Below are 16,831 nucleotides of genomic sequence, written 5' to 3' on the forward strand. Positions count from 1 at the left end.
TGGCCTCCCAAAGTGCTGGGATTACAGGTGTGAGCCACCCTTCCTGGCCCATTAAACAAATATTTATGGCCAGGTTTGATTGTAGCTCCAGAGAAACAATAATGAACAATACCAAGATGGTTTCCCCTCCATTTTAGAAGCTTATATTCTGCTTCCAAGTAGAATAGGGTTAATTTCAGCTAAAATACTTTCTGTGAATAATGAAACAACATGGTGCGAAACAGGGGTTAGAGAATCCCTTTATAATTCAGTGACCAGGGAGGACCTGTCTACAGGCTCTGAGATGCAAGCAAACTTCGTATTCCCCCATCTCACTTGCAGGCACGATGTTACTGAGTAATCCTCTTGCTTCACCGAAAGATATAATTCAATGAAAGTTCGTATTGTTTGATATTATACATTCTTATTTTTGATCAATTTTAAAAGATTCTTGGGTACGTATGTGATCATAAAAGGAGGCCTTAGAGTTTACTTTTGGTGAAATGATAATGTGTGACAATTGGAAATATGATTAAATTGAGAAATTACATGCAATCTTTTAAAGAACACAGCTGTTGTAGAAAATGAGATATCTGTATTTGCTTTAGAGCCAACACTGCTGTAATGTTTTTTGTAAAGCACATAATTGTAATGCAGCAAAATGCTTGTGTGGAAATTGGGATGTTGAATAGTCTTCCTGGAGCATCTTCAGGATTTGTCAGATTGCTTTCTCTCTCTGGCAACATAAAACATCTCATGTGGCAGAAGCGGTGCAAACCTTTAGGCGTTTTAATGGACCAATGGACTGTGAGCTCCTTGATGGAAATCACACCATGATGTCTCATTATTTCCAAACAATACAAGAAAATCCATGGATGACAATTCTGGTGTCTTATTTGATGATTAAAATGCTTTAAAAAAGTCTCATACATTAGTAAGTGTATCTAGCAATAACAAGTTCGTGTTGTGACAGATAGTGAATATTAATGTCCGTGAAGTTTTTAGTCTTAATTTTTAGCTGTAAATTGATATGATGTTTTTCTTTATTAGCTATGTTTAAATTACTTCCCTTTGTTGTCAATGACATATACAGGTAGCAAAAGAAATAAAGTATATATGATTTATTTTTCATCTACTAGACAGCAGATTTTACTCACTTTAGTGGTGATGGATAAAATTTCCACATAACATTTTCATGCAACTTGTCACATTAACAGGGGCTCAGAAATTATTATTATTATTATTTAATTTTTTTTCCTAGATGGAATTTCGCTCTGTCGCCCAGGCTGAAGTGCAATGGCGCAATCTTCACTCACTGCAACCTCTGCCTCCCAGGCTCAAGCAATTCTCCTGCCTCAGCCTCCCAACTAGCTGGGATTATAGGCATGCACCATTACACCTGGCTAATTTTTTATTTTTAGTAGAGATGGGGTTTCACCACGTTGGCCGGGCTGGTCTCAAATTCATGACCTCAGGTGATCCTCCCACCTCGGCTTCCCAAAGTACTGAGATTACAGGTGTGATCCACCATACCTGGTCAGAAATTTTTTTTAATGACACAAAGGTTACATGAATTATTCCTGCCCAATTGATGAATTTTGTGTTTGTTATTCAGTCAGATTGTTATATTGTCTTGAGAGGTTTCAAATGTTCGAGTGAGAGGTGCATCGGTGCATCTTACCCCCTGACATCCCTGGTGCTGATGCAGCGCTGACCTATTACCATCTGCATCTTCTTCTGGAACATTCACAGCAAGATAGATGCTAAAATTAGGACTCAGATAGCATTTTCTGATGAGTATTCTCCAAGGATGTGTGTGTGTACGCCTAAGTAATAATACTTGTAGATAATTTTTTAACTATAGATTGTGTTAAATAACGAAAGAATATTTACATCAATCTTGCCATCCATGTGTAGCCACTGTTAGTATTCTGCTGTTTCTTTCTGATTGCTTTTCTAAGAGAATGTGTTTGGTTGTGTGGACACACATATGCCTATTGCTTAGCACATAAAAAGTGCTATATAAATATGTGAATAAATGAATGTCTTAATATATGGAATAATTTGTATAATATATATGTGTGTATGTTGTTATTTTATTTTTAATTGACAAATAATTGTATATATTTATGGGGTACAGTGTGATTTTAGATATATGCTTGTGGAATGATTACATCAAGCTAATTAACATATCTGTCACCTCATATGTTTTTTGTCATGAGAATGTTTAAAATCTATTCTTTTTAGCAGTTTTGAAGTACATAACATTATTCAGTATAGTCAGCATGCTGTAGAACATATCTCTAAAGCTTATACCTGCTGTCTAACTGGAACGTCGTGTTCTCTGGGCAATATCTCCTCATTCCCGATTCCTTTCTCATCCAGCCTCTGGTAACCACCTTTCTAAGCACTGTTTCAATGAGTTTGATTTTTTTTATTGCGTGTCTATAAGATCATGCAGTATTTATATTTCTGTGCCTCTTATTTCACTTAGCATAAGGACACAAAACAGCAGATATGATCTAAATAGACACCGTTTTGTGTCCTTACTTAGATTTTTTACTTAACCCAGATAATTCTCAAAATATATGAAATATGTAAAACATAAAAATATAGTTTTTGATAACCTCAGAATCATATATGTATATATGTACAATAGTTTCTTTAACCTCCTTCCCATATGAATACTACTTTGCATTCTGCTGTTATTTTGTGATATACATTTTTACCATCAACTTTTATCAGTGCTTAACTACTTTGTTAGTATGTAATCCTAGAGAAGAAATTACTGGGGAGTAGAATGTAAACCTAAGATAACTATTAATCCTTTTTGCCAGACTTTTGTTATTCAAAAATGATAATTTTGTTGGATTACAAAGATTAGCTATTCATCTAGAAAATTTGGAAAGCAGAAAAAGAAAGCACAAATAAAATTGGGAAGGAATTATTTATAATTCTGGCACTTAAGATGATTTCATGTAAATGTTTTTGATTTATGTAAGTTTAGTCTTATTTAATCTATTACACATTTACCAAAAATGATCAATTTGTTTCCTTAACTGCTTCTTTTTCCTACTTAGTAGTATATCATTACATAGTCCTTCTCTGCCTTTAGACAGTCGTCTACAATGCAGTTTACTGGCTGGTTTTGAAAGGGCACATCCATGTAATGCATTTAATTACCTCCTCCTTTGTGGACCTTGACTTTGTTTCCAGTGTTTAATTTGATGTGGGATTCTAGGAAAAAAACTCTTGTGTTTTGCCCCTTGGACACATCTGCTATGATTGCATTAAGACAAATTCCTAGGAGAATTGCTGGTTCAACTTTCAGGAACGATTTTTTTTTTCCCCCAAGATGAACTTTCACTCTTGTGACCCAGTCTGGAGTGCAGGGGCACCATCTCAGCTCACTGCAACCTCCACCTCCTGGGTTCAGGCAATTCTCCTGCCTCAGCCTCCCGAGTAGCTGGGCTTACAGGTACCCGCCACCGTGCCTGGCTAATTTTTGTATTTTTGGTAGAGACAGGGTTTCACCATGTTGGCCATGCTGGTCTCAAATTCATGACCTCAAGTGATCCACCTGCCTTGGCCTCCCAAAGTGCTGGAATTATAGGCGTGTGTCACCACGCCAGGCCAGGAACGATTTTTAAGCATTGACAAATACTGCCACATTACCTTTCCACAGATTGTGACAATTGACATTCACAGCAAAAAGAAGTATGAAAGTGGAAGAAGATTATAAAAAACTTTAGACTATTCACTGTAAAATTAACTGAATCACTTTCCAGAAAGCCTGTGCCTGTTCACCGTCTTTGAGAGGAGCAAGATGGAACCCAGTTTGAGAGTTCACTGGGCATTCTCTTGAGGGTGGGACATATTCATTAGCTGGGTCCGAAACAGGAAGAGCTGAATATGGAGCGGTTAGGTGATTTTACTAAACATTCATATGAAATGAGAGAGAAGGCTCTTCTTAGTTGCTGGGTCTTTCAATTACCAATTTAACTCATTAGCCTGCTTCTTGAGTTTATTGTCAAGTGAGTTTTATTATTTTCCTGTCACTAATTGTTTTGAGAAAAGTCATTGTGTGTTTCTCTTCCAGCCCCTTCAGCGGCTGCACAGGGAGCATGGTCTTGGGAGTGGTACTTGAAAGAACAGAAGGCTGTCGCAGCACCTGTTGAGCTGTTTTCCAAGGTCAGCCACTGAAGGACTTATATGTATATTAAGAGGTTTAGTTAAAATGAAATGACTTTCCTAGATAGCCCATCAACTTATTTGAATTATTTGTAGGCTTTGCTGGCAAATGACCCCACAAAATCTAATCAGAGCTTTAGTGTTTCAGAGTGGGCTGGAGCCCAGCGCCACCACCTGTCAGCTCTGTGACCTTGGGCAAGTCATTCAATTCAGTTTCCTCATCCATGAGGTAGGAAAATTTCCCTACCTTCTTTCTCCTTGGGTGCTTGGAGGACTAAATCAATTGTACCCATAAAGAATACAGGATGCAAGGTGCACACTATAAATGCTCAATAAGCATTAGGTTTTACTTTTATTAGTCAGTATTACCTGCAGTTAGAGGGATCTGTCTGGATGTGTTGCCGAGAGTGGTGAGTCAAGCAAGATGTCAGAGAAGACATTGAAACCCCTGAATCCTGGCATACATGACTAGAAAGGTGACCAGAGTAGGCGGTGTAGACTTCCTTGACTGTCTGCTAGCACCAGGGCCTTACACGGGATCATCTTTACGCAAGACACCAAATCTTCTGGTAGTCTTTTTGTTCTTCTTGGTCTGAGTTTTAGATGTTTTGGGGAAATTTATATGCATCAAATTTGCCTCATTACTTTACTTTTTTTTTTTTTTCTTTTTTCTTTTGAGACGGAGTCTGGCTCTATCACCAGGCTGGAGTGCAGTGGTGTGATCTTGGCTCACGGCAACCTCTGACTCCCTGGTTCAAGCGATTCTCCTGCCTCAGCCTCTTGAGAAGCTGGGATTACAGGCCCGTGCCACCATGCCCAGCTAATTTTTGTATTTTTAGTAGAGATGGGGTTTCACGGTGTTGGCCAGGATGGTCTCGATCTCCTGACCTCATGATCCCCTTTCCTCGGCCTCCCAAAGTGCTGGGGATTACAGGTGTAAGCCACCATGCCCAGCCCATTTCTTTACAGCAGGAGGCTACAGCTTTTTATTTGGTTTACTTTTCGTGACATCTGTTGAGTTACATCTAGTATTTGTTAGCATGTGAAAGGGCCAGCATTTGGAATCCTGAACATGTCATGCAACAGGGAAGAAGAGGTACAACGAAGATGAAAAGAAAGGGAAACCAAGTGCAGACCCCTCATGTTCAAGAAATGATGTGTGTCCTTTTGTTGTCTAGGCGGTGTGCTTCACTAACAAACACTATGAAGGTCATACCATAGAAAATGAGAACATCTAGAGCAGTGTTCTTAACCCAGCCTTCGCACCATCTACTTTTGTGAGCTTTGGAGAGCACAGCGTGGGTCTTCCTGAGACCTACTAAATCAGACCCTCAGGAGATGGGCCTGGAAATGTGTAGCTTGAGAACCTCCTGCATTCTTTGTGCAGGTTTGAGGCCCACTACCACAGAAGGTTTAAGAACCGTGCGTTTTCTGTCTAGGAGTCAGGTCCATGTTTCCCCACGTTGCTTTCACCTGATAAGACAGAGGGGGTTTCTTCCATCCAAAGGTGCAAGCTCAGTAAGGTAAGGGATTTTCCTTCATGTGTCCTGGCAGTGCCTGCTGTGTTGTGTGTGCTCAGACGATCAGTTGCTATTGAGTGACTTCTACGGAAACTCTTCTCGCTTCTGAGTGTAAAGATCTCTGAAGGTGGTTGGCTTGGACCAGGGCAGTTCGGCGTAGCTCACAGTCACCTTGCCCTTTCCCCCCTGTCACTCCCTGCCCTTGCCACGGGCCCACTGCAGGTTGGGAGGGCAGAACAGAGCGGGCCGAAACAGGAGCTGCCTGAGAACTGTCAGGCGCTGTGACACGCAAGGGCAGAGGTAGCGGGGTCAAGGTCCAGGATTTGAGGTTGAGCCAAAGAACAGAGGTGAGGTTTGCGCCCCGGTGGCTGTTGTGGCTAAGGAGTCACACCTGTGCCGTGTCCTCAGATCAGGGTACTAGGGCAAAGGTCCTCTCTTACACCCCCTCCACTGCCAGGATTAAATCAGATGTTTGGGTGTTAGAGGTGAAGTGTGGACTAATTTTCAGAGCAAAGAAAGTTTTGACTGATGGCAGCCAAGTGCTAGATTCTCTGTCCAGCTCCTATGTTGCCCCACCTTTCAGCCTGTCAGTGTAGTCATGTTATTCTCAGAGCTTCTCCTCTAAGATCCTTTAATCCCCATCAGCCAGTGCAAGAACACCTGCAGGACTGAGAATTTCTCCCTCAGATTTTCCGTCATGACCTGGTGTTAACTAAAAAAAAGGCCAAAAGGGCAAACGTGGGATTCCTGTTCCTGAAATAAATCCTCATGATGGCATTGGGAACGGTGTAATCATATGCTCTGGGTCATGTAGCTTTCCCCCTTGACTTTACAGAGAGATGACAAAAGAGGTGCTGGAAGGCAGTAAGTGGGAGGGGCACAACGTTGTGGGACATACAGACAGGAGTGGGCCCCCTTGGGAGGGTGGAGAGAGTCAGAGAGACTCTGTTGAGGGAGGTGGGTGGTGAGCAGGTAATGCACCTTTTGATGATTCTTTGGCTAAGGACTTTCTCAAGCTTTTGAAGTCTAATGTTCGTCATCTCTGAAAGGAACAGGAAAGCATTAGTGTGTGAGAAAACAGACGTGTTTGATATGTTGGACTGCCTTTCTCTCCAGTCATAATCTAACACTCCAGCTGCTCACATGTTTAAGACTCCGTATGTGCAAATGCCATGTAAGACTGGCCAAAACACTAAAGAACGTATGACATGGTGTCTTAGGGTCTTGCCGGCTAATTGGGATATGATATGCAACAGTCCGAGGTAGAATGTTAATTGCCCATGGAATGCACAAGTAATGAATTTATTGAGCATTCCATGTGTGAGATGAGACCTCGTTTGACCCTGAATGAGGAGGAGAATTGAGCTCACCAATTATTACATCCAATTTGGCCTAATAAGTAAAGAAGGTACTTGTGATCAAGATCACAGTGTTACTCTAACTTGAATTTATATTTTCAGATGAAATAAGCATTGTCTATAATTGAAAATAGTTTTCAATATAATAAAAAAGGCAGTTGATTCATGTCAGCTTTCCAAGAAGGAGCATCAGACTCAACTCAATTTTATATTGACATTGTGCTTTTGAGTATTAATGTTCATTTTCATTGTGTAAATGTTATTATAATGTTGTTCAGGTCAGCCAGCTGAGATGGAACCCTTCAGCTTTTGACACTGAAATGTGGAAAATAAAACTTAATTCTATGCTTAGAAAACCCTAAAGACTCTGTCAAAAGGCTCCTGGGACTGATAAATGACTTCAGTGAAGTTTTAGGATACAAAATCAATGTATAAAAGTCAGTAGCATTTCTGTACACCAATAATGTTCAAGCTGAGAGAAAATCAAGAACACAATCCCAATTACAATAGGCACACAAAGAGAAAAATATCTAGGAATACATTTAACCAAGAAGGTGAAAGATCTTTTCAAGGAGAACTACGAAACATGGCTAAAAGAAATCACAGATGACATAAACAAATGGAAAAACATTCCGTGCTCATGGGTGGGAAGAATCAGTATCCTTAAAGTGGCCATACTGCACCTGTGCTCTGCATTCTTTCCATTCCTGCCTTTCTAGAGATTTTACTCCATCAGTTATCTCATGACCTGTCTGTAAGTTGCCGTTTCTTCTCTTTTGAACATTTCCTTTTAGAGCCAGGCCAGGTGGCTCACGCCTGTCATCCCAGCACTTTGGGAGGCCCAGGTGGGCGGATCACCTGAGGTCGGGAGTTCGAGACCAGCCTGACCAACATGGAGAAACCCCGTCTCTACTAAAAATACAAAATTAGTTGGGCGTGGTGGTGCATGCCTATAATCCCAGCTGCTCCGGAGGCTGAGGCAGGAGAAACGCTTGAACCTGGGAGGTGGAGGTTGTGGTGAGCCGAGATCGCGCCACTGCACTCCAGCCTAGGCAACAAGAGTGAAACTCCGTCTCAAAATAAAATAAAATAAAATAAATAAATAAATAAATAAATAATAAAAATAATATAAAAACGAACATTTCCTTTTAGAATGCAAATACGCTTAAGTCTGTTCCATCTTTATGAAAAAGTAGTGCCCCTGGCTTCTGCATTTTCCTGCCTAACTCATCTCCTTAGTCCAGACTGGCACTGGCTTCTTGAAATTTTAGACTGCATTTTCTTTTTCTGGATTTTTCTAACCTTTCTTTCCCACCTCCAGCCTCCGCAACCTGACCTTTGGGTCAGTTCATCCAGTTCCTTAACTGCCATCCCACTGAGTCATAACACAGCCCCTGCGGCCGCTGCGGGTCCTTCTCCTGGTCTTCGCGCCTCCTCACCTGGAGGACAGGCAGACCTCAGTACATCCAGACCTTTCAGCCCCCTCAGTGGAGCCAGCTCCCGGGGCCCCGTGTCCCTATGAAGGACCCTGTGCTCGGTTCCTCTGCAGCCAGCTTGTTGCGCCCTCTCCTCTCTGCTCTGTGTACATTTGGCAATCTAATCTGCTCCAGATTTCCCTCATAATTATTCTATTGCTACTCTCACTCCGCAGCACTACTGTCTGCATTTACGGTGCATGCTGGATTTTTTCCAGATGCATTTTTACAGCAGTTCCTTAAGCGATATTTCTCTGTCCAAACTGGCCCCACCTTTCACCTTGCCTGCACGCCTTGCCGGAGGGATCTTTGTGAATTGTGGTTTCTCTGTTTATCAGCTGTGTCCTTAACACCTCTGGCTGCTTTTTGTGCCATTCTGTGTGGTTACGTGTGGGTGTATGTTGTCTCTCGGTGAAATTGTGATCTCCTGGATCACAAGCCTGACTTGGGTTTCTTTCTTCTTGTGTTAGTTCCTCTCTGCCCTCTGGTTCCCAGGAGAGCTTCCTGTTGTTTGCTGGCGCTTTTACCTGCGCTGCCTCAGTGAGCCCTTCATTGCTTCCCCTGACTGTGTGGAGGCACCTCCCTGACTCTTAGTCGATTTAACTGAAAACAGCAGATAATATCACCTACTTCTCAGGGATTTTCCTGAAAAATTCCACATCGTGTATATCTCGTGTCCAGCATACTGCAGTGTCTGGCATGTAGATGACTTTCTTAAATACAAGCAGTTCTTAAAATCACTCTTTTTCTTGGCCCTTGCTTTTCCCACTGCCTTTTCTCAGCCCTTCTTGGTAGCCTTGTGTGCTCCGACCGCCACCTCCCGTTTGTTCAGAACACTAGCCCAGCCTGGCCTCAGCAGACCTTGTCCTTGCCTCCTTGCTAGAACTTGCCTCGGTTAGACCACAGTCCTCTATCCTTCCAGCCTGGCCTGCCCACGGCGGGTGTTCCTGTCTCCGTCTCCCAATTTGCACTTAAGAGTGGGTGCCCAGCGGGAAACCCGCTGTCCTTGGAGCAGAATCCTTAGTGGGTCACGCTGTTCCCAGCCTCCTCTCTCCTGCCTGATGACTCACCAACTTTAATCATGATGAAGATAGAAGCGGTTCCTCATTTCATCCCCTTTCTCTCTAAACAAAGCTCAGTCGTGGCATTCCTACCTCCCCCCACTTTCTTGTCCTGCTCTACCTCCTTCCCCTCTTCATAGTTATTATAATCTAGTATGATTTCAGAAAGAAATACTTTATGTCCTGAAAAGGAAATTCGAGCCTTCTGCAGGATGATAGGGTTGCATTCGTTTTTGGGAGGAGCTGGGGATTATTGGAGGAACAGAGGCACCTTCCTGGTTTAACCTCCTAATTGTCCTAGAAATGAGACAGCCTTATTTGAACACATTCCTGTTCTCTCTCTGTCTTCCTTACTTGAAGTGTAAGTAAAGGGAATTCACCCTATCCCAAATGTAAGTTCTTCACCTATGCCTGAATTCTATTTTAAAAATGGAATTTTTCTATCTATACCTATACATAAAATAGAATCTGAAAGATGTGTACATGTGCATTTTGTTTTTGATAGTCTGAATTTGTATTTAGCCTTGCAGGTGCAGGAAGACGGTTCTGTGGAAATTCCTATTTGTTAAAACTCCTTGTGAAACTTTGAGATGCCCAGAACCTTTCCAGCCAAAAGAGTTTAGTCAGATACCAAGTTTTTGTGCTGTGAACATGCTTCCAAATGACTTGACAGTCACTGAGAACACTATCAGTATTTTAATATAGATGCTTCTTAACACTTTAAATATTCATCGTAAGCCAAATGATGACCATGTCTGGCTTTTTAGTACTTTTATAAAATGCAGTAAAATACCTTATGCATTCTGATATGCTTGGAACCTAATTATAGCCTGAGTCTATATCCTCTTTTTAACTGCCTAAACTGTTTGCTTGTCTACCTATTTATTTTTTTTTGCCTTTAGTATGTATTTTGTTGCCTCCAGTTTTAAGGTAACTTCATTGGTATTTAACAGTATTCCCAGGGGGGAAAAAGCATTTTTTTGAAAGAATACTGTGTGCACTATATTGAGATGTTTGTTTGGAGTTTACATCACAAGGCATATCGAGACCAAAGAAGGAACTGTATTTTAAAAATAGAGTGTGGCCTTGTGACATGAAGTCATTTAAGATGATTAATTGCTGGGGCTCAGAAGAGCAGAAAGAATTCCCATTCATGTTCATTTCCCGTAGTTTCTAAAGGTCTAAGTTCTGGGGCGGAATTGAAACATCCTGATGTGGTTCAGATGCTTTTCCTACATTTAGAATCTGTGTCTCTGAAATGGTGATTGAAAGTACCAGGGGTGCTGGGAAATAGTTGAGCAGATCTGAAGTCTGGAACCAGACAGTCAGGTCAGGACTGCTTTTTAGCTCCTGGCAGGGGTATGAAGCCCCTGTAACAGGCTGCTTATCTGCAGTTCCAGCTGGAAGCTGAATGTCAAGTTCAGAGCTCTTCAGAAGGAGGAGAGATTAAAGAGGAAAATGGTGGCATTCGGAATCAAGGGTAGACACGACTTCTCGTTTAGTTAAAGGAAATATGTATCAGAAGTAACCTTGTCTGTTTTCTCTGGGAAGAGTTTAGTCATTGGGGAAAAAAATATGCGAGTTTATCGTTTTAGACACTAGACTCAGAGGATTTGTGGAATCAATTCGGTGATGGACAGTGAATTATCAAACAATTTGAGAAGTTGTTTTAAAAAGTTCTTTCTATGCAGTCCTGTATTATGTACGGCGTGGGTTCTTTTTCTTTGTTCATAAATGATCTTTGCTGGTCTAAGGTTGCCTAGATCTAGTAGTGTTTTACCTGCTCTGGTCTGTGCTTCGTTTTTGTTTCTGAGACCGTAGTTCAGTCAGTGGTTAGGATGCACATTAAAATGTTTATTGTGCAGCCAAATTTCTTACTATCCGTAGCTTCTGGGGAAATGAGGACTTTGCAATTGAAATTCTAGCAGAATGGATTCACAAAAAGCCAATAAGAACTGCATTCCCTTCACTTATTAAAGTATATTTTTGTTGAGCCCTGAATTCTGTTTCTCTATTTGTAGAATGTCTCTTGCTATAGTCTTGGCAGCAGTTTAGGATTCTAAGTTCAGAATTAATTTATGAAAAATGTTCAAAATAACAAGGAAGTAGTATCTAAAATGAAAGTTTAAAAATACACAATCGGCCATCCTTCACTGCCATCTTAACTGCAGCTTTGTAGCAAGTTCTGTTTAATTATGTAGGTGGTGATTTTCCCCATCAGCCGAACAAATAGATGGCAAAAAAACAAAAACAAAAACAAAAACAACAACAAAGGTGTCACTTTGGAAAAGCGGAATTTGAAGCATGCGTTGCTGCCTGGCCTGTATCCCCAAGATGAACAACTGCAGTGAACTGCTGTGTCCTGCTTACTGAAGTCTTCCAAATGTGTATGATTTAGTCAGTGGATTGATTAATTACAAATCCCCTTGAAGGGTAGCCACGTGGCTCTTAATCTGTCTTTGGGTCTTAGACCTCTTTGAACATCTAATGAAAGCTATTGATCATATCCTCAGGGAATTAGGGTATCCTCAGGGAAGAATAATATCCTTGGGGAAATGCCTATATTCATTTGCACCCAAAATTTCATATAACATTCAAGAGGATTCTAGAATGCCCGAAGACATCATGACCCCACTCTGACTCCACTATTAAAAGCAGCTGTATTAAGGTGTAGTTTGAGCAAGAATAGAGAAAGAGGCAAATGTGTGTATGTGGTGAGTGTGTGTCTGTGTGTGTATTAGTGTATATAATATTTTAAGTTCTCTGTTTTCTGTGATTAAAACAAAAGAAAGCCAGAAGATAATCTAACATTCTTGTTAAGTGCCACTGTTAACTCAGGTAAAAATCATAAAGTCTCTCAAGGAAAAAGCAAGGAAGGAGCTCCATAACTTCTCACAGTCTTCCATTGTCTTGCAGTAAATAGACCTTTATGATGAAAAGGCTTATTGCAAGATTCCTGGAAGGGCATTAGAGCTGTTATAATGCAGCAGAAAGTTGGAAGGATGCAGCCTGTGGCTGTTCATGAGCTTCCCATGAAGTCTTTGAAAGTGTTGATGGATATCGTTACCATTATCAAGGTGAAAATTAGCATGATGGAAAATTTGAGAATTTATTTCAAGTCTGAAATGTGGGCACCACCTTAAAATCCTCTGCCTCCCTTGTCCTCTGCCTCCAGCCAGGCATCAGGCACTGCCCATTTTACCCCCTAAGTATGTACTGAATCTGGCCACTTCCCCCATTCCCAGTCCTGCTTGCACCGGCTGAGGACCTCATTATCACTTGTCAAGGCTGTTGCAACTTTCTAAATGTAATAAATAGAACTTGGCAGTTAAGTGCACAGGCCACGGTTTGAATTTGAATTCCAGGTTTTGTACTGACCAGTGTACAAACAGAGCAACTTGTGAACAACTGTGAGCCTTAGTTTCTTCATGTTTGAAATGGGGATTATCATAGTTCTAGTATAGGGTTTTTTGTTTGTTTGTTTGTTTGTTTTGTTTTTTTGACAGAGTCTTGCTCTGTTGCCAGGCTGGAGTGCAATGGCGTGATCTTGGCTCACTGCAACCTCCACCTCCCAGGCTCTAGCGATTCTTCTGCCTCAACCTCCCAAGTAGCTGGGATTACAGGCACACGCCACTACACCCAGCTAATTTTTGTATTTTTAGTAGAGACGGGGTTTCACCATGTTGGCCAGGATGGTCTTGATCTCTTGACCTTGTGATCCGCCCACCTTGGCCTCCCAAAGTGTTGGGATTACAGGTGTGAGCCACCGCACCCGGCCCCAGGGGGTTTTATTTTAAGGCTTACGTAGTTGACTTAGACACTGTACATGGCATATGGCAGATTCTTAATTATTGGCAGATACTTAAAGCCTTTTTAACATCTTCTACTTCTAGTTTTACCACCTTTCTAATTAATTTCCCACAGCGCTGGTAATAAGATGCAAGAATATTTTTTTGCATCTTTTGCTGGTGCTTTATCAATTAAGAATGAAATAAAAGTTTCTTAGCAGGACATACGAGTCTTATCACAGCCTGCATCCTGCCTGCTCATTCAGTGTCACCGTCACTTGATTATGTGTATGTGTTGATTTTTTAAGAATGACTATGCCATTTAACATTTTTAACAAGACAGAAGAATATAAAAATAAAGAGGTCTCTCTCTGTCTGTTCTCCTCTAGATGAACCACTCAAAATAATCTGATGTAAATCTTTCCAGATCTCTATATATGTAGTTATGTAGATATGTAAATCATGTTTATATAAATAGCCGTTTGGCTTTTTTTTTTTTTTAAATAAAAAATGACAACACACCATATGCTTATCTAACACTTGCTTGATAGTGATCATGGTTGTCATTCTGCCTCGGCAGATCCAGAGATGTGTCTTGCTTTTTTTTTTTGAGACAGAGTCTTGCTGTATCACCCAGGCTGGAGTGCAGTGGTACGATCTTGGCTCACTGCAACCTCTGCCTCCCAGGTTCAAGCAATTCTCCTGCCTCAGCCTCCCAGGTAGCTGGGATTACAGGTGCCCACGACCACGCCTGGCTAATTTTTTGTATTTTTTAGTAGAGACGGAGTTTAGCCATGTTGGCCAGGCTCTTCTTGAACTCCTGACCTCAGGTGATCCACCCACCTCGGTCTCCCAAAGTGCTGGGATTGCAGGCATGAGCCACTGTGCCCGGCCTGTTTTGCTTTTTTTAAGCAGCTGCATTGTATTCCATGGTCATGTCTATTTCCTATCCATCTAAAAGTATTTTTGTATGTGATATTGTGGTGGGAATCTACCTTAATTGTTGTTTCCAAATTGGTAGTCATGTGTTCTGATGCCATCTTCTTTGCTCTGCAGTCTGCAGTGCCACCTTTATTTATATTAAATCCCCACATTTAGGAGTGCCTTTTATAGACTCCCCATGGCACTGTTTTCACACTTTTGACAGCTGGGGATTACTTAATGGCCACAGGTGGTACATATTCAACCACTAATTTTAGATATTTAAAACATTTATTGTGTTTATAATTATGAAATAAAAAGTTAAAAATTATGAAGTCTTTAATTAGCGAGGGGAATGGTGATGCTTATAACTTTCGGTAATATTCTAGCATCCTGACCAATCACTCAAATAGGAAAGCCAGATACGCTTACACTGTGGCCTTGGGCATGTCATCTGTAAAATGTGCGTAATAACACTTACTGCATAGGGTTTTTATGATGATTTAATGTGTTAATGTTTGTAAGTACTTAAAACAGTATCTGGAGCAATGTTAAAAGGCATCTATGTATGGCTTGATAAAGGACAGCTTAGACTCTATAACTATTCCTTCTCAATCTTATATTCTTCATTTCTGTTACCAAGAAGGTTGTATCTAACCGTTCTAGGTTTCTGGCTACAACAGCAAGTGTTTGGCGGTTTCTCACGCAGTTGTCAATCATGCTGTTTATTCAGACCAAACATAAACTCAGATTCCTTTTGCTTCATCAAATGCAGAGTCGACAAGACTCTCACACTCAAAACCTGACAGGTTGAGTCTCCCTACTTTAGCAAAGCCTGCAAGGGCCTTCCTGACTTTCTCTTTGGTTGTGTTCATCTTGGAACATATTTCTTCATGTTCTCTTCTGTAGCATTTGAATTATTGTGGACATTACTGATAACATGATTTTTTTTTCCATTGAGTAAAGAAAGTCATCAAATTTTGTCAAAGAGTTAAATTCTCTGTGGTCAAGCTGTTTATGTCACAGTTCACCCATGTAGGACTCCCTGATATCTCACCCTTCAAACTTAAAATAGTGACATTTTGTCCCCCGAGGGACACATTGGAACAATTTTAGATGTGGAAGATGTTGCTGAGATAAACCATTTGAGCAGGCTGCTGAGTTCATGGGAAAGGTTTTTGTGTAGTAAGAAATTTTGTTTTTGTCATCTGCACATAAAATTCCTCCTGCGAACATCTTTCCCTTTGAGAGCCATCATGTGAAGGTTTAGAAATCAGTGGCCTGAGGTCCTTGCCCAGTTCTTTGTATAACATGCTAAAACGTGTGCCTCAGTGGCCAGGATTTGATTGCAGGCCCACTTTCCCCCACCTCTCTCAATGCTGAATTAAAGTGAGGAAAATATTGTTGACTGCCTACCCGTGCCTGTGAATAAAATAGAATATCAAGGGGCATTCAGATGGAATCCTGCAGTTATCACTTGAGTACACTTCTGTGATACACCCCTAGCTGATGCTCTGCTAGCACTGATGGCTGCGGACCTTCCCCATTCTATTGTGGTTCACAAAATAATCATGACAAAGCACATCTCTTTGCTCTCATCACGTGGAGCGGATGGCACACACATGTAATAATTATTGCTTTTAGGAATTTCGCCTGTGGCTTGTCTTCAGTTTCCCTAGGCATGGTGACGGTTTCTTTTTTTTTTTTTTTTCTTATGTTACGGCTCATTTTACAAGCATTTTAAATAATAGTATATAATTTGTACCTGCTTTTGCCAAGAGGTGTGGAACTTTGAATAATGTTTCTTTTCCTTTATTAGTGACAAAATAAATCAATTTCATATGAGAAAATGTTATTTTGTGGCTGTTTGGGAAAAGAAAATGATGGAACAAACTTTTGTACTCAAGAGCACTGGCATTTCTTTGGAAATGTCCTTGGGGTCTTCCGTGGCCTCGAGCCAGGTTTTGTTTTGCCTGTTTAGTTGCCACTTCTGTCCCTTTATGTGGAACACACGGCTGGCAGGTTTTCACAAGACACAGGTCCTTAGTTGTACTCGGCTACTAAACTGGTCGTGTGTCCTAGAGAAAATTTATTCACCTTTCTGGGCTTGAGTTGACCTGTAAGCTTTTCCAGGTCTCTGAACCTTATGATTTTTTATGACTGAATTTAATGGGCCTATTGTTTGCTTTAAGTGTGTGATTCTAGTTATCTTTTCTTACCATAAAATATCATCTTATAAGCACAGCTATCAATTATATTCCTGCAATATAAGATTTTTAAAAAGGAAAAAAAAATTAAAATCTGTCAGGTCGTGAATAAATGATTGAACAGAGAAGAGAGACTGATGAAAGGCAGCGATATTTCTCACTAAATGTTGCCTTTTAGATTGCTAAAATGAACGTTTTATTTTTTATTTGAAACCCTCCGAGATATGCCCGGTCTGTTTTAGCTATGTAGTGTTACTTGCAACGTTATAGAAAGCTCCCAAATGTTCCACTGGGAAACCATTTTGAAAGGCTGACAAGAGTAACACTGATC

At 40.9% G+C, this 16,831-nt stretch overlaps 1 protein-coding gene across 9 annotated transcripts in view; it reads left to right on the forward strand.

Annotated features, from left to right (window-relative positions):
• Nucleotides 1-16,831, forward strand: part of L3MBTL4 (L3MBTL histone methyl-lysine binding protein 4) — a 450,027-nt gene that overhangs the window by 145,235 nt on the left and 287,961 nt on the right. For 8 of the 9 annotated variants that reach the window (XR_004180024.1, XR_004180023.1, XM_021929961.2 and 5 more), the window contains one exon: nucleotides 4,079-4,170. The exons of the other annotated variant lie outside the window; for it this stretch is intronic. Coding sequence is in view for 6 of the 8 variants with exons in the window: in XM_021929961.2 (XP_021785653.2) it covers nucleotides 4,079-4,170 (92 nt within the window). In the remaining 2 variants the exon portion in view is untranslated. The remainder of the gene's footprint in view (nucleotides 1-4,078; nucleotides 4,171-16,831) is intronic. 9 annotated transcript variants of the gene reach the window in all.

This window comes from Papio anubis, chromosome 19 (genome assembly GCF_008728515.1).
Source record: "Papio anubis isolate 15944 chromosome 19, Panubis1.0, whole genome shotgun sequence".
NCBI classification, from domain to species: domain Eukaryota; kingdom Metazoa; phylum Chordata; class Mammalia; order Primates; family Cercopithecidae; genus Papio; species Papio anubis.